This window comes from Anomaloglossus baeobatrachus, chromosome 11 (assembly GCF_048569485.1).
Source record: "Anomaloglossus baeobatrachus isolate aAnoBae1 chromosome 11, aAnoBae1.hap1, whole genome shotgun sequence".
NCBI lineage: Eukaryota > Metazoa > Chordata > Amphibia > Anura > Aromobatidae > Anomaloglossus > Anomaloglossus baeobatrachus.
The window spans coordinates 22,826,555-22,853,703 of NC_134363.1; the positions used below are offsets into that span (position 1 = coordinate 22,826,555).

At 43.8% G+C, this 27,149-nt stretch overlaps 1 protein-coding gene across 2 annotated transcripts; it reads right to left on the reverse strand.

Annotated features, from left to right (window-relative positions):
- Positions 1-88: 88 nt before the first annotated feature.
- LOC142256246 (sialic acid-binding Ig-like lectin 13) lies at positions 89-26,500 on the reverse strand. Of its 2 annotated transcripts, XM_075327823.1 has the most exons (10): positions 26,367-26,500; positions 22,902-22,990; positions 18,925-19,290; positions 15,384-15,683; positions 10,670-10,699; positions 7,879-8,133; positions 6,032-6,143; positions 4,815-4,845; positions 295-357; positions 89-180 (listed from the first exon to the last, which is right to left on the reverse strand). In XM_075327823.1, the coding sequence occupies exons 2-10, from the start codon at positions 22,978-22,980 to the stop codon at positions 94-96; spliced, it is 1,323 nt and encodes a 440-aa protein (XP_075183938.1). In that variant the 5' UTR covers positions 22,981-22,990; positions 26,367-26,500; the 3' UTR covers positions 89-93. The 2 variants fall into 2 exon arrangements, with proteins under 2 accessions (XP_075183938.1, XP_075183939.1); XM_075327824.1 differs by lacking the exon at positions 18,925-19,290.
- Positions 26,501-27,149: the final 649 nt, after the last annotated feature.

A 27,149-nucleotide genomic window follows, 5' to 3' on the forward strand; every position in this document is an offset into this window, starting at 1 on the left:
TCATTCAGTTATACCAATAGTCAATGCAAGAATAATTTTTCTTTTCCAAAAATAAAATAACAGACCCAGTGGTTACATAATATGGTTTTATTATTATCTATGTTGTTTCTGGACATTTTCATAATCATTTGCCACACCGACATCTGATCCTACAATAGCAGTGTCTGCCTGGGTCCAAGGCTATAAAATAAAAGATAGCAATTGATATAAATACGCAAAAAATATGTTGAGCCAAAATAACAACCGAATCATAAACACCAGTAAATAATAAAGTTACAACGGAATAATAATTACCTTCAACTGATCATATATTTCTGTAATCTCTGATCTCCTCAGATCTGTGTATGTGGGTTCTGTCTGTAGGAACAAAAAGTTGTAATTTAATTCAATTTTAAAGATATTCAGAAGAAAATTTTCAAGAATTTTTTACTTAAATGCTTGTATTTTAGGTTAAAAATGTCTTAAAATAAGTTTCAATTAAAATGTTGCACCATTTGACTTTTAGCTAAGAAGCAGGGCGTAATAATATCGGTCGCAGCGATCGCGACCGGGCCCATGAGTACAGGGAACCCGCTGACCCCTGCGCCTGTTTCAGCTGGATGTGCGTCCGAGGGCGCACATCCAGTGAAAATACATTGCAGCACAGAGACTCGCTGGGTCCCTGCACTGCGATGTTCCAGCCGCCGATTAAGGCTATGAATATTCCCTGCTCCCCACTCCAATAATCCAGGGTGTGGGGAGCAGAGAATATGTTGGCACCCAGCAGCTAACCACACTGTAAGTGGGCACACAGTGACATCATGCGCTGCGCCGCTTACAGTTGTGGCATGACATCATCGGAGGAGGAAATCGGGGGAGCAGGGGAAAGTGAGTTTAATGGTTTATTTTTTTTCTGTGTGCAGGGGGTATCTTATGTACCAGGATGTGGCCAGGATGGGGACATAAACCAGGCTGGGGCCATTGTGGGAACATGTATACCAGGATGGGGCCATTATGGGGACATGTACCAGGATGGGGCTATTATGGGGACATGTATACCAGGATGGGGCCATTATGGAGACATATATACAAGGATGGGGCCATAATGGGGTCATACACCATTATGTTGCCATGATAGGGACATATACCAGTATTGGGCCATGATGGAGACATATATACCTGGATGAGGCCATGATTGGGACATACAGTACAGACCAAAATTTGGACACACCTCCTCATTCAAAGAGTTTTCTTTATTTTCATGACTCTAAAAATTGTAGATACACATTGAAGACATCAAAACTATGAATTAAAACATGTGGAATGAAACACTTCAAAAAGTGTGAAACAACTGAAAATATGTCTTATATTCTAGGTTCTTCAAAGTAGCCACCTTTTGCTTTGATTACTACTTTGCACACTCATGGCATTCTCTTGATGAGCTTCAAGAGGTCGTCACCGGAAATGGTTTTCCAACAGTCTTGAAGGAGTTCCCAGAAATGCTTAGCACTTGTTGGCCCTTTTGCCTTCACTCTGCGGTCCAGCTCACCCCAAACCATCTTGATTGGATTCAGGTCTGGTGACTGTGGAGACCTTACACAGCCTGGAGGTGTGTTTGGGGTCAATGTCCTGTTGAAAAATAAATTATGGTCTGACTAAACGCAAACCGGATGGAATAGCACACCGCTGCAAGATGCTGTGGTAGCCATGCTGGTTTTGTATGCCTTCAATTTTGAATAAATCCCAGTGTCACCAGCAAAGCACCTCCACACCATCACACCTCCTCCTCCATGCTTCACGGTGGGAACCAGCCATGTAGAGAGCATCCGTTCACCGTTTCTACAAAGACACGGTGGTTGGATCCAAAGATCTCAAATTTGGACTCATCAGACCAAAGCACAAATTTCCACTGGTGTAATGTCCATTCCTTGTGTTCTTTAGCCCAAACAAGTCTCTTCTGCTTGTTGCCTGTCCTTAGCAGTGGTTTCCTAGCAGCTATTTTATCATGAAGGCCTGCTGCACAAAGTCTCCTCTTAATAGTTGTTCTAGAGATGAGAAGATGTGTCCAAACTTTTGGTCTGTACTGTATATACCAGGATGGGGCCATATATACCAGGATATAATCATGATGAGGTCATACATCAGGATGGAGGACATATTTACCAGGAAGTGGCCCAGGATGGGGGCCATCAAAACTGAATGGGGGTCATTACTACACAATTAAAGGGCAGGAGGGGCAACTCGTACATCTTTATAGGATTTAGAATGCTACAACACCCCATACATCTGACCAACATATAGAGGGGCGGCCCAGGCTCAAACTTTGCACCAGGGCTTATCAGACTCTAGTTACGCCACTGCCAAGAAGTCATCAATGAACTTCTTTGCAGCTCATTTATCAATCCTTTTCAGCACTTCTTAGCTGATGTAAGACCACATCAAAGTCGAGGCTTACTTTGATGAGGTATGGGTTTGTGAATGAGTTCAGAAAAAGACAGATAAAGGGAACTCCCATCAGAATGAGAGCATTGGGAGATTCTTAGTTAACTCAACTGCAACCAGCAATGTGCAGGCAAACAAAGAGCCTATAAAAGCCAAATTGTACAATATTTTTTAAGGAAATGCAATTGTAAAAATATTTTTTTAGCCCAAAATAGAAAGAAAACAAAAATGTTGTTTTTGAGAAGAATACAAAGGACCCCTTCCTTTGACGTCTTTGATATCTGTAGCGCCCCTGCGGTTAACTGGTTCCGCTACAAATAGACCTCCAGTAGTAGCAAGCTGAATTCCTATCACCTGTGCCAAAACACAACAGTGTGTAACATCAACAACACCCGCACCACACCATTATACACCACTAGAGGGCACTGACAGAGACACAGGATCAGCAGGGTTGGTCTCTTAAAGTATAAATCCAACCCCCCTGTAGTTAGGACCCTGGGGAGAGCGGAGGGTATGAGTGGGCAGAGTCAGCATGTGAGGGGGTGTGGGAAGGAGGTGGAGGACTGGACGAACAGAGGAGTGGAGCGAGCAAGCTGCTGCATGCAGAGAAGCAGAGGAACGCAGAGAAAGAGTGAGGCTTGGAGAGGCTGAAGCCACCTGGAGCCTGTATGCAAGCCACCAACAGGAGGAGGAGGGCCCGGTTAGAGTGAAGGTGATCCAGACTCAGGGACAGAGGGATCCCTTGGAAGCAGGACCCAGGGCTCAACATGGGACTCGGCACGCAGCGGGGAGCAAACCCCCAGGACAAGGTACAGATCCAGTATATAAGGATAAGGCTGCACATCAAACTTAGATAATGGTATAATGCCTCAAGCATATGGAAAAATATTTGAAAAATACAATGAAAAATGCTACTTGCTAACTTGAACATGTGAATAATGAATTGCATACCTGCCATGAATATTAGGAAAAAGGAGATATTTAGCAATCGCATTGATCAATGTAACTGAGCCCCAAGGCCTCGTCAAGGTATATCTCTATATTGGGGTCCCTAGCTCTGTGACCCTAACTGTGTGTCATCTCATTGCAATTAAAAACTGCTGTGGGTGGAGTTTGATGTGCAGCCTTATCCTTATATAGTATGTATGTTTTGGCTTGCACTCAGAATATATATATATTAGTGCTCACTTCAGTTATCCTATTCAGTTATATGTAGTTTTTTTTTTCTGAATGTGGACACAGCTCCGCCCCTTTCGGCCATGTTTTTTCCATCTCCTATATAAGACAGCCCTTGGTTACCCCTCTACACCCACAGCAGTTTTTAATTGCAATGAGATGACACACAGTTAGGGTCACAGAGCTAGGGACCCCAATATAGAGATATACCTTGACGAGGTTTTGGGGCTCAGTTACATTGATCAATGCGATTGCTAAATATCTCCTTTTTCCTAATATTCATGGCAGGTATGCAATTCATTATTCACATGTTCAAGTTAGCAAGTAGCATTTTTCATTGTATTTTTCAAATATTTTTCCATATGCTTGAGGCATTATATCATTATCTAAGTTTGATGTGCAGCCTTATCCTTATATAGTATGTATTTTTTTGGCTTGCACTCAGAATAAATATATATATTAGTGCTCACTTCAGTTATCCTATTCAGTTAAAGGTACAGATCCAGGTCGGCTTGTCGAGTTTTGCACGGCCGGTGGGATTCAGAGCCCACGGTCGACCCCAAGAGTCTGAGGCATAGGCAGCACAGAGAGGGCCCGGGTTGAACCCGTTAAATTAGCTCAAGCTGCTCAGCGACAGGACCAGAGAAACCCCGGTTCTCCAACGGCTCCATGCCAGGAAGGACAACAAACCCAAAGGAGTGCCAGGAAGAGTGTGGCCAGGTTCACAGCACAGGTGGTGGAACTCAGCAACCAGAGCAGCCAGCACGTCCAGAGGCAGCCTTTTCCAGTTGCACCAGTAGAAGACTTGGACTGTGTTACTTGTGTGGATCTCAGTTATTGCCCGGCACCTCTATCTCATCTGCAGGACATTGCATAATTTATTTCCTTTCCTTGTTCTTTTGTTCCATCGAGCCTCCCCTAGGGCACAGAGACCCGGATACGAGCTGCTCGGGCCGAACTGCTCTGGGGCACCAAAGCTCGGGGGAACTGGCATAGTCGGACTATCCCCTTTAAATTAACCCCTTTTTATTGTACACTACGGGGCCATGAAACCGGGCTAGGCCACGACTGCACAACCACTGGCTCGGCGACGTGTGCATAGGGAACGGATCGAGCTACTCCAATCCCTCGGGGTCCCGTGCAGGTGTTGCATATCTATATTCCTTAAGACTGCCAATAGAAATGAGTAGTTCCCATTATCTTAGCATTGCACATACCTCAATGTTCAATGACTTCCTTCGTGTTTTTCTATGGAAACAGTAAATATGTCACAATTATTACTGTTGCTAGCAAATTAGAAGAAAAAAGGAAAAATTGTCAGAAAGTGAAATTATTGCTACATTTTCAAAAATCTTTCCATAATTTGCAGAGGATCCTGGTAGCAAATGTTCACTTAGCCTACAGCACCACCACTGAGGAAATGAAGTATTACACTATGCTGAGAAACATTATAGAGTTGTTTATGTTAATATTATGGAACAGAAAAATTTTTGCTGATAGGTCCGAAGCCAGAAACCCAAAAGATAACTTCAGACAGACTTGGCTGAACCACATCATCAAACAGAGCCATTAGGAACCCCTGGTTTTCAGCCTTTAACCTCTATTCAGGGAACTGGACTTACAACACGGCACCTAGGTTGCATCTACAGAGTTACTGCTGGCCGGTGAAGCGAGACTGTGTCAAGAATGATCAATCAAAGCTGGTTTAATATCAGGAGGGACAAATGGTACACAAAACCAGAGTCAGAGAGAAAGCCAGGGTCAGATACCAGGTCAGTCAGGAGAGAAGTCAAACAAGCCTAGTTCTCAAACAGGAAGAATATTGGATAAGAAAGGGATACTGCCTGGGGGGAATCACAGGTCCAAGCAACACCAGTGCCTGCACTACCCAGAGACATTTATTAAAATAATACTAAGTAATCATTATTTTTAGATAACGCTAACATATTCTGCAGCGTTTTACATACATTAGCAACACTGTCCTCATTGAAGCTCATAATCTAAATTCCCTATAGGTATGTCTTTGGAGTGTAGGAGACAACCATAGAACCTTGAGGAAACCCACATAAACATGGGGAGAACATATAAACTCCTTGCAGATGTTGTCCTTGGTGGGATTTGAACCCAGGACCCCAGCGATGCAAGACTGCAGTGCAAGCCAGTAAGCCACCATGCTGACCAAAGCCACCAGTAAAGTTTCTGTCGACAGGAGAAGTCATCACCGAAGAAGGTCCAAGTGGTGATGTGAAAGACGCTCTTTGCAATTGGGCTCCGCTCTTGTTGAACTAGGTTACAAAAAATAAACACCCCCACCCTACTAACTCATAGTGTCCCAATTTAGTGTTTAAAAATGACTTTTATAAACCAGACAATGGACAGACATGATGTAGTAATTCAATGCCATTAATAATTATTGAGTGCTAATGTGCATTACCTCCAACAAGCAAACACAAGGAATGCAAAAAGAAGTATGCAGACTGCTCCAATCGATGCTGAAAGGATAATGTGTCCATGCGTATTTATATTTGAACCTCTTGATCCATTATCTGTATGTGAAAAAAGATACAATAGATGAAAGTGTGAACGATTCAACCCAAATCAAAGCCTGTAGACATGGGCTTTAGTGTGTTTTGTATAGTTGGTTCAACCACATAATTAGGATTGTAAATAGGGATGATCAAATACCAGAAATATTCGGCTTTGCGGATATTTGCCGAATAGGTCGCCACTTTTCGACTATTTGCGAATATTCGATGCGCAATGTAAGTCTATTGAAAACCCGAATAACAACTATTCGGGCTTCCTATAGACTTACATTGCGCATAGAATATTCGCAAAGCGGCGACCTATTCGTCGGATATTCGCGAAGGCGAATATTCTGGTATTCGATCATCCCTAATTGTAAAACCTGAGATAAAAACAAAATAAGAAAACACCCTGCAATAAATAAATACCGTATTTTGCGGATTATAAGATGCTTTATTTATTCCAAAATTGATTCTCCAGCACCACATTTCAAAGGTTTTGATTCTTCTGTTTTGTTCCTTTATCATCCAGGTTTTGCATCCATATGTTACTACAGAAAAGACTAGACTATGTACGAGCTGAGACCAAACTATGTATGAGCCGTGTCTTTGTTAAGTGTGATATGTTCCTCGATTTGAGGATCTTCTCCAGTGACATCATTTTTTATTTGCCCATAGCTATTCTCCCATTGACTTTCCGTGACATCACTACATCTGGAGTAATCATTGATCCGAAGAGATGAAGTCCTTTACAGCTTTCGGTTCAGCACAGTCCATCTCAAATGAGTCCTTGGCAGTAGTCATTATCTTTGTCTTCTTTGTGTTGAGTAGGAGTCCCATGGTTGAGTTTTCCTTCTTGACACTCTCTAATAAAGGCCCATTTTCACAGAACGATATCGCTAACATGATATTGTCGGGGTCACGGTGTTGGTGACGCACATCCGGCCTCGTTAGCGATGTCGTTGTGTGTGACAATTTTTTGCGATCAGTAATGATCGCAAAAAGGTGTCAAATCATTTGTCATGTACACGTCGTTCATTTTTAAAAAATCGTTCCTCGTTTGGAACGCAAGTTGTTTGTCATTCCTGCGGCAGCACACATTGCTATGTACGACACCGCTGGAACGAGGAACAACATCGTACCTACGGCCGCCCCGCAATGAGGAAGGAAGGAGGTGGGCGGGATGTTCCGGCCGCTCATCTCCGCCCCTCCACTTCTATTGGGCGGCCACTTAGCGATGCCGCTGTGATGCCAAACGAACCTCCCCCTTAAAGGAGAGATTATTCGGCGGCTACAGCGACGTCGGTGAACAGGTAATTGCGTGTGATGCTGTCGTAGCGATATTGTTCGCTACGGCAGCGATCACCCAGTGACGTGCCACCAACGTGGGCGGGTGCTATCGCTCGCGACATCGCTAGCAATGTCACAGCGTGTAAAGTCCGCTTTAGTCTCAACATGGAAAGCTCACACATGGGACTCCTACTCAACACAAAGAAGATAAAGATATTTACTACTGCCAGGTATGACCGGGATACATTGTAATACTCGGGTGTCGCAGCAAGCTTAGTATTCTAAACTGTACTTTCCATTACTAAGGAGCATACTAGTACCCATCCCCCAGGCATGCAGGAAAGTTAAATGTAGAAGATATATGAAGATATAACATCAGACAACCTCTTCAATGGCTGGTTGCCACATATCCAAAATTGACTATTTTACAAGCTCATCATATAAAAAACTAATATTTTATACTCACTTTGATATATAATTTCAACTTTCCTATGTGTGACTCCATGTTCATTCATTGCAGAACACAGATATTTCCCAGCATCACGTTTGGTAATGTCAAAGAGTTTAAGTGTGACAATCTGGTCACTTATGTTCTGGTGAACCACCACATCTTCTTTATACCAAGTGACGGACGCATTCGGATTACTGTCTACAATACAGTTCAGAGATACAGAGTCTCCGTCCTCCACAATCACAGTGGCTGTATCATTGGTATTAACACCTAAGGGAGATATATAGATGATTACTTTAATAAAGTCATTTTACCTATCCATCTAATATCTATCAATCTACAGTATCTATCTAAAAAAATTCTTAAAAATGGCGTCAGACTCAGCACTCTAACGTTAGATGATGAAAAAATGGATTTTAATCAGTCCATGTCATCTATCTGTCTCTATCTCGTAATACAAAAAAAATATTGCATTATTGAGATAGAGATATTTTGTTATTTTCAGATTTAAAGAATACATCTTTCTGATTTTCCAGAATAATCAGTTTTCTGTCCGTGCATGAGGAATAATATTGTTTCTGGGAAAAATAGGACTTTTCACCAGTTTCCCCCTTTACAGACTCTTTGTAATTTTCAGTTATCTCTGAGCTGGTGGGTGCAGACAAGTTACAATGATGTCTCCCATACACAGCACACACAGACATGTGAGATTCCTACTCTTCTGTCTCTATGTCGCAAATGGTCAGAAGCAGCAGCCGCATGGAGGACATCATACAGCAGTACTGAGCAGTGTAGCTAGAAAATTACAGATCTTGTTCTGCTCTTCTTTGTTCCCTACTCTTCTCTCCGTACACTTCAATAGTCCACTGGACTCTGATCATTCACTGTGGTTGGAGTCCATCTTGTTTTGGCCAAGACATATTTTAGCTTTTTTGGCCAAGTGAATGATTAGTTCTTAATGAAGAAAAGAAGTGGCTCATAAGTGGAGAAAGAAAGATTTCTTCAATAAGATATATAATAAAATTTCTTATTTTAGCCTGTACTATTGATATACTCAAATATTTTTGAAACGATTGTGGCCATTCAAAGTGTTTTCCCTTCTCATACATCTCATATTTGATATCCACAGTATATAGTATAGATGCCTACTGGGACACAGATCTTTTTAAAGAGCAGTGCACCATTGCATGCTGTTGAGAATGGGGCGGTGGCCGCACTTCCTTGGGTCTTAATTTATTTGCATGACAGTTCAAAAAATCGCAAAATACACTGTGCCATATTCTCCTCTATCAATTTTCAGGACTCACATGCACATGAATGACGAATGGCATAGGCATGTGTGGCCACCTCTGTATTCCCAGCAGCATGGGCAGGACCCCATTATTTAGTCAAGCTGAGATGTGTATATAGCAGATTTTTAGGGCACTTCCAGGACATCATTGTGTCTTAAAAAGAACCTATCACCAGGTTTTTCCCATTTAAAGGGCATCCACCACCTGTAAGCCCTTATATACAACATTCTAGAATACTGTATATGTATCCCCAATCCACTCTGCACAACATAAAAAAGAATATTTAATACATCCACCTATGGGGCGGTGCAGTCAGATTGTGTCACGGGAGTGTCAAGGCCATCTGACAATCCAGTGGCAGTGAGTGTTTAGAAATCCCAGAGATTGGCAGCATGTGTTGTTATCTGACAGTTCCCTGTTTCTGCAGCAGCAGAGTTTAGGACACTGAGAAACTGTCAGTTTTTCCTCTCAGTTGCCAGCCTCTGACTTCCTTTATAAACCTCAACCTGGGGGGATTTGGGTGTGGTTTATAGTTTGTTCCTTGATGAGCTCTGGGAAGGTTACTAAAGATTTCTGTGGTTGCTACTGCTCAGATAAGTGTTGTGTTTTGCTATCTACCAGGGCTCTGGTGATAGCTGTTGTTTTTCCCCTGTATTACTCCCTTGTGTCTTCCTTTAGTGATAGTGGTGTTGATGAAGACCTCATACCTTCCATCCTTATTTAGGGTCCAGATTAGGGTTTGCCTACAGCTGAGCTTTTCCTTCTCGGCGACAGGTGCAGAACCTGTATAGGGTCATTGAGTGCAAGGAAGGTGAGCTGCACATTGTTGTCAGGGGTCATTATTTCCCCCTTTCATTAGTGATAGGGCATTCCTTTCCCCTTCCCTTTGTGTTGTCCTATACAGCCGGTATAGCATCTCTCCCATCCGTGACAGATTGGCGTCTCTGGTCTTTATCATCCAGGGCCTACTCTTTTCTTGCTTCATGTGGATGACCCGTTCCAAGTCATACACACAGTGTCTTCCATCACACTCCTGTGTAGGTGCAGTTCTCTCTTCCCCTAAATGGCAGAGCATTGTAGTGTGCATGCGCGAGCGCTCTTTGGACTCTCCCCGTGCATGTGCAATACAGTACTTTGCCCTGCCCTCGGCAGGGCAGAGAGGAGCAGAATGGAAGCCACTATGTGGATGACTTATGACTCATCATCGTATAATAAAAGCTATATTTTACATTATGCAGAGCGGCTTGGGGACATATATAGTATTCTAGAATACTGTACATAAGGGCTTACTGTTAGTGGCCGCACTTTACCGTACATAAGAAAAACCTGATGACAGGTTCTCTTTAAAAAATCTAGTGAATATTTTCTAATATTCCTTAACTGTAAAAGCTGACAACCAAATGTCCTCTATTACAGTTCCGAAAGGTGTCGTCACACGATTTTTCTAACTGCATATTCACAATAATACATCCTTGTTCCATTATTGGGCTTCTACAAAACACATAGAACTCTACCTTCAACGGTGATATTAATTGATGGAGAATCTAGGAAAAAATAAATACAAGAAATAATTAGCAAAGGCTCCTAGAGACATATACACGTACCTATCATGGTCCATCCTTTAGGCCTCCTGATGAAGCTGGTTATGGAGGGGAAACACCTTGGACATAATTCTCGTGGACATCATTGAAACTTACCTTTTTTGCATATAGCAATGTTTAACTTTTTGGAAATGTATACTCCCTGCTACGTATCATGGGGCTTTTATGTACAGAATCACTTAAGTGAACTTTAATGATTTATATCCTCTATTCACTTTTATCCATATTACAGCATGGACCCTCCGCTATTTAGCTACTTTTTGTTATCATTACATAGCCCAATTACATTATATATATTTTTGCCCCACTAGGGTTTTCCCCACCCAGCCAAGGCTGTATCGGGGATATAGAGGGGCAGCCTTCGTTGAGCGGGGGTACCAGTTGCGCAGTCATTAGGATGCCGACGACTGCGGCAAGGTAGTAATAGATCTGTTTACTATTGATGGAGGGATAGTATCGGGATCCCATTTAGAGGTAACTCTCCCCTCCCTTTCTAAACCTTTTCCCTTCTATTGAAGGGGTGTGTGTTTAAAAACTTTTTTGCATCACTTTTAAAGTGGGGAAAATAAGTATTTGATCTTCTGCTGATTTTGCAAGTTTTCCACCTACAAACAATGGAGAGGTCTGTAATTTTTATCGTAGGTAACGTCAACTGTGACAGACACAAACCAAAAAGCATCCAGAATATCACATAACTAGCATTTTATTGCATGAAATAAGTATTTGATCACCTACCCACCAGAAGGAATTCTGCTCTCACAGACCTATTTTTTCTCCTACTCTGCGCTCATTACCTGTATTAATTGCACCTGTTTGACCTTGTTACCTGTATAAAAGACACCTGTCCACACACTTAATCAAACACACACCAACCTCTCCACCATGGCCAAGACCAAAGAGCTGTCTAAGGACACCAGGGACAAAAGTGTAGACATGCAAACGGCTGGGATATGGTACAGGACTATAGGCAAGCAGCTTGGTGAGAAGGCAACAACTGGTGAAGCAATTATTAGAAAATGGATGAAACACAACATGACTGTCAATCTTATCTCGGTCTGGGCATCCATGCAAAATCTCTCCTCGTCGGGTAAGGATGATTCTGGGAAAGCGCAGTAATCAGCCAAGAACTACACGGGATGACCTTGTCAATGACCTGAACAAAGCTGGGAACACAGTATTAAAGATTACCTTTAGTAAGACACTACGCCGTAATAGTTAAAAGTCCTATAGGGAGCACAAGGTCCCCCTGCTCACGACAACACATGTCCAGGCCCATTAGATGTTCACCAATAACTATCTTGATGATTCAGAAGAGGCATAGGAGAAGGTCATGTAGTCAGATGAGACCAAAATAGAACTTTTGGTATCATCTCTACTCGTGTTTGGAGGAAGAAGGATGAGTACAACCCCAAGAACACTGTCCCAATCGTAAAGCATTTTGGTGGACACATTATACTTTGGGGGTGCTTTTCTGCAAAAGGGATAGAACAAATACACCGCATTGAAGAAAGAATTGATGAGGTCATATAGAAATTTTTGCCAACAACCTCCTTCCCTCAGTAAGAGAATTGAAGATGGGTTGTGACTGAGTCTTACTGCATGACAATGACATGAAACTCACAACCAGAGCAAATAAGGAGTGGCTCCATAAGATGCATTTCAAGGTCCAGGAGTGGCCTAGCCAGTCTCCAGACCTGAACCAAAGAGAAAATCTTTGAAGGAAGCTGAAACTCAATGTTGCCCAGTGACAGCCCTGAAACCTGAAAGATCTGGAGAAGATGTGTATGGAGGACTGACCTGAAAGACCTGGATAGGATCTGTATGGAGGAGTGACCTGAAATATCTGGAGAAGATCTATATGGAGGAGACTTGAAAGACCTGGAGAAGATCTGTATGAAGGAGTGACCTGAAAGATGTTGAGAAGATCTATATGGAGGAGTGACCTGAAAGATCTGGAGAAGATCTGTATGGAGGAGTGACCTCAAAGATGTAGAGACGATCTGTATGGAGTGACCTGAAAGACTTGGAGAGGATCTGTATGGAGGAGTAACCTGAAAAATCTGAAGAAGATCTATATGGAGGAGTGACCGGAAAGATCTGGAGAAGATCTGTGTGGAGGAGTGACCTGAAAGATCTGGAGAAGATCTGTATGGAGAAGTTACCTGAATGATCTAGAGAAGATGTATATGAAGGGGTGATGTGAAAGATCTGGAGAAGATCTGTGTGGAGGAGTGACCTGAAAGATCTGGAGAAGATCTGTGCGGAGGAGTGACCTGAAAGATGTGGAGAAGATCTGTATGGAAGAGTGACCTGAAAGATGTGGAGAAGATCTGTATGGTGGATTGACCTGAAAGATCTGGAGAAGATCTTTATGGAGGCGTGACCTAAAAGATCTGGAGAAGATCTGTACAGAGGAGTGACCTGAAAGATCTGGAGAAGATCTTTATGGAGGCGTGACCTAAAAGATCTGGAGAAGATCTGTATGGAGGAGTGACCTGAAAGATCTGGAAAAAATCTGTATGGAGGAGTGACCTGAAAGATCTGGAGAAGATCTGTATGGAGGAGTGACCTGAAAGATCTGGAGAGGATCTGTATGGAGGAGTGACCTGAAATATCTGGAGATCTGTACGGAGGAGTGACCTGAAAGTTCTGGAGAAGGTCTGTATGGAGGTGTCGCTGAAACCCCTGCTGCAGTGTGGACAAACCTGGTCAAGAGCTACTTGAAACGTCCTACCTCAGTAACTGCAAACAAAGGTTTCTAAAAAATATTAAGCTCTGTTTTTCTATTCAATCAAATATTCATTTTATGCATCAAAATGCAAATTTGTTATTTAAAAATCATGCAATGGGGTTTTCTGGAGTTTTCTGTCTCAATTGAAGTTACCTACGATAAAAACTACAGATCTCTCCGTAATTTGTAGGTGGGAAAACTTGTAATATCTGCAGAGGATCAAATACTTATTTTCCCCGCTGTATATTTGGTTTTAATGTATATGTAATAAATACAATTTTTTAATGTTGTTTTTTTTCACAAGACATTTTTCTGTACACAAATCCTTCCCATTATCCTAATTTGTCAGACTGTGCAAAGTGGTTTAGAGCAACAATTTATAAAATTAAATGGATTGCCGGTAGACAGAGGTGAAATTATATTAGATGCAACATTTTTAGGGTTTTTAACCCCATCACGACCAAGGACATAAACTTTCTCTTTTTCTCTTTTGTCGTATTAAATATTAAAGGGTTAAAAAAAATAAAAATATACACAAATTTGGTATTGTCACGTTCAGAAATTCCTGATCTATCAAAATATAAAATGAATTAACCTGATTGGCAAACGGCATAGCGGCAAAAAAATTCCAAATGTCAAAATTATGTTTTTTTGGTCATCGCAAATTTTGCGCAAAATGCAATAACAGGCGATCAAAATGTAGCATCTGGGAAAAAATGATACCATTTAAAATGTCAGCTCGAGATGCTAAAAAATAAGCAATCACTGAGCCTCATATTCCAATAAATGAGAGCGATATGGGAAGCAGAAAATAGCGCAAAAAGCGTGCCACTTTTTTGGACAAACTTCTGACCTTTTTTAACCCCCTAGATAAAAGTAAACATATACATGTTTGGTGTCTGCGTACTCGCATCGACCTGAGACATCACAATGACACATCAGTTTTATCATATAATGAACACAGTGAATAAAATATCCCCAAAACAATCATGCAATTGCACTTTTTTTGCAATTTTATCCACACTTGGAATATTTTTACCGTTTTCCAATACACTATATGGTGAAACATATGGTTTCATTTAAAAGTATATCTCTCTCTGCAAAAAATAAGCCCTTGTATGGCAAGATTGACAAAAAAATAAAAAACTTACAGCTCTCGGAACAGGGGGAGAAAAAACAAAACTGGAAAATTGCCTGGGGGTTAAGGGGTTAAGGGGGCTTTACACGCTACGATATCGTTAATCTTTGGTCGCCGGGGTCAAGTTGTTAGTGATTCCCATTCGGCGTCATTAACGATATCGCAGCGTGTGACACTTACCAACGACCTTAGGCGACCTCAAAAATGGTGAAAATCGTTCACCATGGAGAGGTCGTCCCAAAGTCAAAAATCGGTAAGGGTTGTTTAGCGTTGGGGTTCATCGCTCATGCGGCAGCACACATCGCTATGTGTGACACCGCAGGAGCGAGGAACGTCTCCTTACCTGCCGCCGGCCACAATGAGGAAGGAAGGAGGTGGGCGGGATGTTACGTCCTGCTCATCTCCGCCCCTCTGCTTTGATTGGCCAGCCGCTTAGTGACGTTGCGGTGACGTCGCTGTGATGCCGAACATCCCTCCCCCTTGAAGGAGGGATTGTTCGGCAGTCACAGCGACGCCGCCGACCAGGTAAGTATGTGTGACGCTGCGTAGCGATAATGTTCGCTACGGCAGCGATCACAAACAATCGCATGCGCGACAGGGGCGGGTACTTACACGCTCGATATCGCTAGAAATTGCTAGCAATATCGCTACCGTTTAAAGCCCCCTTTAGGACTGAAAGAGGAAGCTATGGATGATGTAGCAGTCACTTGTAACATACATTGATGGTGGTAGCTGATATGATGAGGAGTTTGACTTACATTCGATATTTAGAGTTTGCTCCTTCACTATGGTCACATTATGTTGGAAAGTCACTCTACAGAACAAAGTGGAATTTCTTTGTAACTTTCTAGGCATGAATGTGAAAATGGAGTGGAAGGATCTTCCGCCATCTTCATAGGGTATATGATACATCATCTGACTTGTACCAGTCATGGCTCCTTCCCATGAAATACGTGGTGGTGCAATACTCCGGCATCTACCAGGACTTGTACAGGTCATCGTCACCTCCTTCCCATCCACCAGCCTTGTAGAGGAGATTATAGGTTTATTTGTGAGATCTAAACAAATACAAAAAATTGTGAGAACAGATCCAATCTTATTAATCTTCATCCTTAAAAATAATTTTTAGATCGAAATCTTTAAAAATGAAGGTCAAGTCTAAAGCCGGCTTTACATGCATCGACATCGCTAGCGATATCGCTGGTGAAAGCACCCGCCCCCGTCACAGGCAAATCGCTGCCCGTGATGCACAATATCGATCGGAACCGTCACACGGACTTACCTGCTTAGCGACGTCGCTGTTGCCGGTGAACCGCCTCCTTTCTAAGGAGGCGGTTCGTGCGGCATCACAGCGGTGTCACTAAGCGGCCGCCCAATAGAAGCGGAGGGGCGGAGATGAGTGGCCGTAAAATTCCGCCCACCTCCTTCCTTCCTCATTGCCGGCGGCCACAGGTAAGCTGTAGTTCGTCGTTCCCGAGGTGTCGCACGTAGCAATGTGTGCTGCCTCGGGAACGATGAACAACCTGCATCCTCAACAATCAACGATTTTTTGAAAATGAACGACGTGTCAGCGATCAATGATAAGGTGAGTATTTTTGATCGTTAGCGGCCATTCGTTGTGTCACATGCAACGATGTCGCTAACAATGCCGGATGTGCGGCCAGGAATCTGTGACCCTGGCGATATATCGTTAGATACGTCGTTGCGTGTAATGGGGCCTTAAGAAGTCTGTTGTCGGTACAGCTTTGTGGTCAAATTTATTGCATGACTGATGAATTGATGCCTAGGTCCAGATGCCTAAAGGCCGCTTTACACGGAACGACGTATCTAACAATATGTCATTGGGGTCACGGAATTTGTGACGCACATCCGGCCTCATTAGCGTTGTCATTGCATGTGACACCTACGAACGACCACTAACGATCAGAAATACTCACCTAATCGTTGATCGTTGACACGTCGTTCATTTCCCAAATATCGTTGATCATGCTGGATGCAGGTTGTTCATCGTTTCTGAGGCAGCACACATCGCTACGTGTGACACCCCGGGAATGACGAACAACAGCGTTCCTGCGTCCTCCGGCAATGAGGTGGGCGTGTCGTTAATTTGGCTCATCTCCGCCCCTCCGCTTCTATTGGTGGCTCGCTGTGTTATGTCGCTGTGATGGCGCATGAACCTCCCCCTTAAAAAAGAGGTTGTTCGCCGCCCACAGCGATGTCGCTAGGAAGGTAAGTATGTTTGACCTGTCCTAGTGATATTGTTCGCCATGGGCGACGACGACGGAGGTGGGTGCGATCGCTAGCGATGTCTCAGCGTGTAAAGCAGCCTTTACTCCACCATGATGATCATTTAGACCTAATGTTATTCATTGTCCTCCATATCACTACTGTACTATCTTAGCACTTATCGCTGGCGCACAACCATTTTTCTTTTCCCCTTTAAATGTAAGCCCCTGCTCCCTGTCTTATATTTATCTTCTGGTAGTTTCACCTTCTACCGATGCTACTCTGGTCCCGCAGCACCATCTTGTGCCCGTAACTTCTGACTGGTCATAATAAGTCAGAAGTTATGTTACAAGAACTCAGTGCAACTTCATGAGAGCCAGAATAAGGCCAGAACTAGGCAAGAACAAGGCCAGAATAAGGTTCTCATAGACTTGTAGTTTGTTGAGACCTTCAGCATGTTCGAAGAAACAATGGAGATGCTGGCGAGTCACAAACCTCCATAGACCGACCGGAACCATGCTGGAAAAAGGTGAAGCCAACGGAAGGTGAGTATCAGTTATGGGTCAGGGGACTTAAATTTAAAGTAACACTCCAGTGGTATAATTAAAAAAATGCAAGAGTGGTGCTTTAAGATTTTTGCTGCTACCTACCAAAAGCAATGCCTATGCAATCTTGTTTGTTTTAAAATACTTCTCAAATTAAAATGTTGTCACGTTCGTCTCTCTGCTATAAGAGATTAGTGACAGGTTCTGGGTCTGAGTCTCCCTTTTCCTGGGGAGACTCTACTATTTAAATGTGACTTTCTTTCCTTTGGGAAAGAAAAGGTTAATGTCAATGTGCTTTGCACCAGCCTCAGACTCCTGATCAGGTGTTTACGGTTTGGACCAACTCCAGTCCCTTTATATACCCTCTGCTACCAGCAGAGGGTGCCGGTTATTCTTGATTCATTTGTATTCTGTTCTTGGAAGTGGAAGGGGCTGCTGAAACCCTCTCTTGGTGTTGACTGCAATAGTCTGTTGTAGTGTTTTCCCCTCTGTCTGTTTTCCTTTCCCTGTGTGTTGTATCAGTCAAGTGGTAGGGCTTCACCTGCCCACTCCCTAGCCAGGGACTGTTGTATGGTCACCTCAGGGCTTCAGATTCCTGCTAGGCGACAGGTGATGAACCTGTTTAGGGACTGGTTAGGAGTGCAGGGTACAGCGGCAGGTAAGTGGTGGAGATGCCCATCTTCCCTTTCACTAGCGCTAAGGTCCACTGTTGTTAAAGTGCCCCCGGTGTACCCCCTCATTTTGTCGTGGTGTTTCCCATTTAGTTGTATATTTGACCTCCTGCTGGATCATCCCCAGTCTGTGTCATGAGAGATGTCCAGTTAGAAGCTTAATTTTAGTTGGGATTTTTTTCCACAGATTATACAGACAAACCGAGCTGGATTTTAAAAGTAAATACACCAGCCTCATCAAGTCTAAGAGATCTAGAAATGATGTGTGGAGTTTGTATTGTGAAATCTGGTAACAGATTCACTCTGAGCCATACCATAATGATTATATTGTATCTGTCCTATTCCATCTAACATTTCAATACTAGGGATGATCGAATACCACAAATATTCGGCTTCGCGAATATTCGCCGCTATTCGACTATTCGCGAATAATTGATACGCAATGTAAGTCTATGGGAAACTCGAATAACAACTATTCGGGATTCCCGGAGACTTACATTGCGCATCGAACATTCACATAGTGGTGACCTATTCGTCGGATATTCGCGAAGGCGAATATTCTGGTATTCGATCATCCCTATTCAATACAACTTTGATAAAACTTTTTACAGAAAAAATTCAGATTTGCCCAAATCCAGATTTTTGGTGATTGACTTTGTTGACTTGTGTCATGTCTAGGAATCCTTTGGATTTAGCTAATGAGGCTCTATGATCTTCAACCTCTGGAATCTCTATCTAGGATGATGAGTTGACTCCGCCGTATCCCCCAAGTTACTGATGACAGTTCGATGTTGGTGCATTATCGGCCATGACGCCATATTTGTTATTTCGCATCTTGGTATTAATGTTAGACTTACCAATTACGGTCACATTTAGTATGATGTTTGTATAGGTGAACTTCATCTGAGGATCCTCAATTCTGAAAACATACGCGCCCTCGTCTGCGCTCAATGGATCCTCTATGTACAATGAACAGTCTCGTCTGGTCACGTTTCCAATCAGACTGATGCGTCCATTTGAATAATACTTAGAATTTTCTCGAGAAGCCACACGATGACCGGCGTCTACGCCCAATCTATACCATAATCCATTGGTGTCTTTACTTAGACTTATATTTGTGGGCACAGTAAACATGCATGGAACATAAGCGCATAGACCTCTCTGTACAGGCACAATCGGATGTATGTATATTTGATATTCAGAAAGATTTTGACAGTAAATATCTGTATTTAAAAAAAAGATTAAGTTTTAATTAAAAAGTTTGAACAATCATAAGAACTTTTGTACTTTTCTCTGTTTAATAATGACACCCGGAAAGAAGTCCCTGTTCTGTAGGGGGAAGAGGTGTCAATCGGAGGCGGACATTACTCTTGCCTTGTATCTGATTTGACTATGAACTGATAGAGTGCAGGTTGGAAGAATATACATATCTACTAAGGCTAGGTTCACATTTCCGTTGTTTTGCATCAGTCACATGCGTAGCTTGACGCATGTGATTGATGCGTTGTACAACGGATGACAAGAATAAGAATTCATTGTCGGACTCCGTTGTAAAACGTGAGAGAGAACGATCAGCTGATCATTCACAATAGCCGGCCGCCGGGTGATCAGCTGATCGCTCACAGTAGCCGGCTGCCGAGTTATCAGCTGATCACTCACAGCAGCCGGCCGCCGGGTGATCAGCTAATCGCTCACAGCAGCCGGCCGCCGGGTGATCAGCTGATCGCTCTCATTAGCCGGCCGCCGGGTGATCAGCTGATCGCTCACAGTAGCCGGCTGTCGGGTGATCAGCTGATCGCTCACAGCAGCCGGCCACCGGGTGATCAGCTGATCGCTCACAGCAGCCAGTCGCCGGGTGATCAACTGATCGCTCACAGCAGCCGGCCACCGGGTGATCAGCTGATCGCTCACAGTAGCCGGCTGCCGAGTTATCAGCTGATCGCTCACAGCAGCCGGCCGCCGGGTGATCAGCTGGTCACTCACAGCAGCCGGCCGCCGGGTGAGCAGCTGATCGCTCTCATTAGCCGGCCGCCAGGTGATCAGCTGATCGCTCACAGTTGCCAGCTGCCGGGTGATCAGCTGATCGCTCACAGCAGCCGGCCACCGGGTGATCAGCTGATCGCTCACAGCAGCCAGTCGCCAGGAGATCAGCTGATCGCTCACAGCCGCCGGCCGCCGGGTGATCAGCTGATCGCTCACAACAGCCGGCCGCCGGGTGATCAGCTGATCGCTCACAGCAGCCGGCCGCTGGGTGATCAGCTGATCGTTCACAGCAGCCGGCCGCCGGGTGATCAGCTGATCGCTCACAGCAGCCGGCCGCCAGGTGATCAGCTGATCGCTCACAGCAGCCGGCCACCGGGGGATCAGCTGATTGCTCACAGAAGCCGGGCAATCAGCTGATTGTTCGGCCGCTGAAAGAGAGCATGCGCAGCGAAATCCTAAGGATTCAGCTGCTCAAAAAACGTTACACTCTGCGTTCCTGCTGCCCGATGGTCAGTCGTTCCACGACTGATCAGTCGGGCAGAGGATGCAACGCAAGAGCATCAGTCACAATCCGCTGCTCATATAAGTTTATGGGAAACAAGGGAATCCGCCAAATGGATTGCATTGTTTATCAGAGCGGCGGATTGTGACTTATGCAAAACAACGGAAATGTGAACCTAGCCTAAGATGGATGCCTATTCAGAGACTGTAACCAGCAAATTTTCACCACTTGCAACTTTGCAGCTTAAGGTGTCCAGTCTGGATCACTGGTTACCACTAGGGATGATCGAATACCAGAATATTTGCCTTTGTGAGTATCCGACGAATAGGTCGCCGCTATGCGAATATTCGATGCGCAATGTAAGTCTATGGGAAGTCCGAATAGTTGTTATTCGGGTGTTATTCGAGTTTCCCATAGACTTACATTGCGCATGGAATATTCGCATAGCGGCGACCTATTCGGCGAATATTCACGAAGCCAAATATTTGTGATATTCGACCATTCCTAGTTACCACCACTAAGTAAAGGCTTAAAAAACCCTGAGAAGTTTCTGCTTAAATTAACCTGATAATGATCGAAGAGACATATTGTCACAAGTATATCTTGGCCTCATGTGATCTTGGGGGGGATCTGGGATTAGAAGGTCACAGCGTTTAGTTGATCGCTGATACACTTTAGTACCCGCTTGTACTCTTAGTTTGATCTTATGTTATTTCATCCGATGGTGAAGGGGTTAAGGTTCCTTTCTATCCTGCTGTGATTAAACAAGTAGTTGTAATCTCAACTGCAGCTACTCCCTTCTGCTATAAATATCCACTCCTCACTCCTCCCAATGCCGGCTATAGTTCATTCTATGCTGACCTAAGAAGGAACTGTCTCTGGAGAAAGCAGTGGTGAACTTTCCTGCATATGCGGTGGACTCTCTCAGAGGGCTCTTTTACACATCTGTGAAAATCACGCATGTTTTTCACGGACGTGTTAAAGGTGCGTATTTCCCTCCATGAGCCATGTTTATGGCACACGTGTGTTCTCTGTGTGTTATCCGTGATAACATACAGAGAACGGGAACTTTCTGCTCACCTGTCCCTGGTGTTGCTGTCCGTGGTGCTTATCTTCGGTCTCCGGTTCTGCCCACTCTCCACAGCTGCTGCTTCTGGTCCACAGTGAAGTGAATATGCAATGAGCATAATGAGCGGCGGTCAGAAGCAAGTGACAGCAGCGGCGGAGACAGCAGGGCTGGAGCAGGTGAGTACTTTTTTTTTTTTCTCAGACACGTGTGTTTTCTCCTGTGCGTGTCACGCAGAACACCTCCATGTGTTCCATTTGTGTTCTGTGTGACACCCGTGATGCCAGAGAAAAATGGACATGTCTACGTGTGGAGCACACGGGCACACATATGCGCCACACGGACACACGGTCCATGGCAGAACACCCACGTGAGGGCAGACCCATTGATTTTAATGGGTCTACGTGTGCCCATGTCTCTGGTACGGACCAAACACGTACCGGAGACACGTGTGAAAGAGGCCTGAAGAAGAATTGGAGTTCTATGATGAATATGTTTTCTTTGTTTGTTCTCCTTCTTCATGTTGTCTTAGTAATAGAAGACTAGTGTCTTGCTGGCCCGCACATTAGACAGACCTAGTCCAGTTTCAGCCAGGGCCGAGGCATGTGGTTGCACACAGGGGAAGGACCCATGCAGTGAGCTCAGGGATAGGTGAATTCATGTGAAAAGCAGTGAATATGCATGAGGGATAATGAGCAGCCCCAGAAGTACAGCTGCTGGAGCAGTTACAGTCACGGGGAAACTCAGTAAATATGTCGTGCTTTAACCCTTTTGCTTGCTTTTTTTTTTACAGTGATTTCCCTGGCCAATCACAGCCATGTCAAGTATTGGGTCGGGAGTGAGTTTTCTGCAAATGAAACCGAACATTGCAGTGACCAAAGTGCTCGGATAGCCGAGCCTGAACCAACTGGCCAACGCTCCTACCAAATCTGAAATTGGTGAACGTGAACCAAACAGATTCGCTTAGCTCTACTCAAGGGGTGATGGCTATAGGTGCTGAAACTGGGCACTTCTGGTGGCTATAGGTGCTGAAACTGGGTGCCTCTGGGATTGAGACCATGAAGGCCAGTGTCAGAGACTAAAAGAAGCATTTAAGAAGTTTAAAAAGCAGCAACTGGAGCAAGCTCTGGTCACTGCTGTTACAGGCAGACATTCGCTTTACAACAGTTGTAATCTGTCGGGAAGGGTGCGGGCTCAACTCCTGAGCCTGCTTGATACACACATCCAGCATGTGATGTGGAAAGGGGTTAATCAACTAATACAATATGAAACATTATACTTACTTTTGCATAGCTGAGATGCAATTAAAATTACAGCCAAATAGTCCAAGGAAATGGAAAATCTTCTTTTGAGAAATTGCATAGTCTAAGACCTATGGTAAAACGCATTGAATATGTAAGCAAAAATTAAGTAAAACACTGATATACTGTTGTGCTCTATATAAAGACCCCTTAGATGTTTTTCTCAGTGAAACTATTTCAAGAAAAAACAATTCAGTTGATGCCTCGTCGTCAATTTATTCAAACAATCCTACAGGAACGGCAGAGCATCAGCAGTCAGCAGGAATTTGCTATGTAAGCTCAAGCCTGCATGTTGTAAGGGTTAAGGCAAAAAGTTCAGGCATGCCTGTGTTGCCACAGTCCAATCTTTTGTTTATTTAGCAGCTAGACCCTTAGTATTGCTCTGCTATCTCCCTCATGCCATATTGTCCAGCACGCCCCCTCCTCTGATTGACAACTCACAGTCAATATACAATCTCTATAATGAGCCTGTTGTGGGCAGGGACAGCCTTCTGGACTCTGCTACATGACTGTAGCTAAAAATGCACATTGTGTCAGAATGGCTGCAGCCAGTAATCTAAGTGATACATCATTGGATTCAGCGTCTCTTTGCCTACATCATGCTGCTATCAGATGAGGTAGCAAAAATCTGCTGACAGATTCCCTTTAATGATAACTTGATAGAAAATATAGTAAATAGGGGGTGCATATCTTCATGAACGTTTCTTTTACAGCACAGAGTATTTTCATACACAGTGTATTATGTCTCCAAACACAATCTCTTCACTTCTTTAACCCTGGAACGCGCAAGCAATTCAATCTACCATAGAAAACAAATGACCTAGCAGGCCTGCGAGGCCCCAGGTATGCGTTCTAGGGTTAAACACAATTTCTTTCCTGCTTCAACACAATCTCGGTTTCTTCAACACAACCCAACTCATTACTGCGGTTCAGTTAGTGAGTGTCCTAACTTCAACCCGTGTCGTCTTCCTCTTAAAGGAAATAATGTGCCAACCTTAGCTCCACTACTTCTGACACTTTGGGATCTCTGCACACTCTCTTCATCTCCCACCCTGGGCACTCTTTTCATGTCCCACCCTGGGCACTCTTTTCATGTCCCACCCTGGGCACTCTTTTCATGTCCCACCCTGGGCACTCTTTTCATCTCCCACCCTGGGCACTCTTTTCATCTCCCACCCTGGGCACTCTTTTCATCTCCCACCCTGGGCACTCTTTTCATCTCCCACCCTGGGCACTCTTTTCATCTCCCACCCTGGGCACTCTTTTCATCTCCCACCCTGGGCACTCTTTTCATCTCCAACCCTGGGCACTCTTTTCATCTCCCACCCTGGGCACTCTTTTCATCTCACACCCTGGGCACTGTTTTCATCTCACATTCTCTTTTCCGTCCTGGCCCATTACCCTTCTGAGTTATAAACTTGGGGGACATACTGCTCGGCGTCCTCTGCCAGCACCCATTTCTTCTCGATCACTCTCTACTTCAGTCACCTCTCATACTTTCTCTGTTTTTAGGTTCATGCTGTCTTCTTCTCCGGTCTTCTCTCACGTCAGAAACACCTATATCATGAGACTCTGCTCTGAACTCAGACCTTAGGTCCATCACTACTGCATTCTAGGCCCTATCTAAACTTCGGACAGGAAGTTGACACAGTTCCCTTAGTCTAGCCCCTAACACTCTTGGCTAGTTCAAAACATTAATCAAATCTGACCCTGTTGTCAGGCAAAAACACATTTTAACATTACTAACGTATGTCACACTTCACAATAAAACTCGTGTCTTCAAGGAGGAATGTGAGCAGAATGTCCATCTTCTTATATTTTACCTCCTTTAATGATAGTCATCCTTGACCATCCAGAAACTTGAAGACACCAACCACTATGCCACATACGTATAAAGTTAACCAATCCAGGGGGAATGTGGGCAGTATGTCCATCATCTTATATTTTTGCTCCTTTAATCATCGTCATCCTCGACCATCCAGAAACTGGAAAGACCCAAACTCTACACCACATACTTATAAAGTTAACCAATCAAGGGGCAATGTGCGCTGTATAGCCATCTATTTACATACCTTAGAGATTCAGAAAAATATAGAGTACAGACCAAAAGTTTGGATACACCTCCTCATTCAAAGAGTTTTCTTTATTTTCATGACTCTAAAAATTGTAGATTCACATTGAAGGCATCAAAACTATGAATTAACACATGTGGAATGAAACACTTAACAAAAACCTGTGAAACAACTGAAAATCTGTCTTATATTCTAGGTTCTTCAAAGTAGCCACCTTTTGCTTTGATTACTGCTTTGCACACTCTTGGCATTCTCTTGATGAGCTTCAAGAGGTAGACACCGGAAATGGTTTTCCAACAGTCTTGAAGGCGTTCCCAGAAATGCTTAGCACTTGTTGGCCCTTTTGCCTTCACTCTGCGGTCCAGCTCACCCCAAACCATCTCGATTGGGTTCAGGTCTGGTGACTGTGGAGACCAGGTCATCTGGCGTAGCACCCCATCACTCTCCTTCTTAGTCAAATAGCCCTTACACAGCCTGGAGGTGTGTTTGGGGTCAATGTCCTGTTGACAAATAAATGATGGTCCAACTGAACGCAAACCGGATGGAATAGCATGCCGCTGCAAGATGCTGTGGTAGCCATGCTGGTTCTGTATGCCTTCAATTTTGAATAAATCCCCAACAGTGTCACCAGCAAAGCACCCCCACACCATCACACCTCCTCCTCCATGCTTCACGGTGGGAACCAGGCATGTAGAGTCCATCCGTTCACCTTTTCTACAAAGACACGGTGGTTGGATCCAAAGATCTCAAATTTGGACTCATCAGACCAAAGCACAGATTTCCACTGGTCTAATGTCCATTCCTTGTGTTCTTTAGCCCAACCAAGTCTCTTCTGTTTGTTGTCTGTCCTTAGCAGTGGTTTCCTAGCAGCTATTTACCATGAAGGCCTACTGCACAACGTCTCCTCTTAATAGTTGTTCTAGAGATGAGAAGGTGCGTCCAAACTTTTGGTCTGTACTGTATATGTGCAGTCAGACTCTGATTCTTCTTGCCAGTGGTTTGGGTAGCATGACAGGTTCACTTTAATGAAAAGTATAAGTAATTCAGTAGATTGAGTAAAAAATGGGTAGCTGAGTATTTACCCATCTATGTCTTCCATCTATTACGAGGGGAAAAGACACCGTATGTGCAACTACCCCACTCCATACATCCATTTTTGACAATAAAGGACTCCACCCATTGCACGATCATATGTAGGGTTTCCATAATCTCGGAAAAGTTTGATAACCTAGTTCGATATCATATTATCCTGGCCAATACACCTCCCCCGCCCCACTATTAGTAGATAATCCATAGGTGTCTATATCGGTATCTAGAAAGCCTACCTATCAACAATATCTCAATATCCCATGGTCTCGGAGATTTGTTTTCTTACCTTGGGTTATCCTATGTAGTGTATCCTCTTACGATTCTCTTTTTTTATTGCCAATCTTCCATTGCTATAGACAAAATGTTGGTCGTTGCCTTCTTTTTGGATCTTTAGGACATTCAGCTCATGTTTGATCTCTACCGAATCTATTCAGGGACTGAATGTTTCTAAGTGACATAAATGCAGAAGTGCAATTACGATATTTCCCTTGTGACTGGCTATTCTGCTAATGCTCGTAACCGGCAATAATTTCGCAATTATTGCCCCATCAAATAGATGTTTTCAAAATGTAATATCAGCCATCAACATAGGAGGAGTAATAGGGACAGGTGGTCCTTTATGTATTTTGGTGGAATCCCAATGGTTAGACCCCCAATTTAGAATGCATGATTTATGTTGTGGATAGGTGATTAATGGATACCCATGAAATAAATGCAGCACCCAATTGGCTCTGATGATGGGACAAGTCTTGAAATTCAGGACAGCGAAGGTTACTCTGAATTGACTACACGTTTTGGAATTAAAGAAACGCCTTCATAGTAATAATGATATTTGTCACGCTAGGTAAAGGAAGTATCAAGTGAAAGGAAACCCTGTGTCTAGGGAAAGGGAAGATGGTGACCCTTGATCAAACCTACCGCTGGCCCCTGGGGTCCCTCACCACCCTAGATAGGTTCCGCATCTATGCGCTGAGCCGGATACCTGACCCTCTTAGGGTGAACTCTTACAAAGTTCCATAAGTTGCCTACTGCCTGATTCTAATTGGTGTGGATCGAGTGCATGCTTGAA

What these genes read in the sequence shown, in the direction of transcription:
- LOC142256246 (XM_075327823.1), bottom strand. Translation starts at nt 22,980, where the DNA reads ATGCAATTTCTCAAAAGAAGATTTTCCATTTCCTTGGACTATTTGGCT. An exon ending in AGTTGAAATTATATATCAAA is followed by an intron (nt 6,144 to 7,878) that starts GTGAGTATAAAA and finishes TTTCACATACAG; the next exon opens with ATAATGGATCAAGAGGTTCA. An exon ending in CTTGTGTTTGCTTGTTGGAG is followed by an intron (nt 4,846 to 6,031) that starts GTAATGCACATT and finishes CTGTTTCCATAG; the next exon opens with AAAAACACGAAGGAAGTCAT.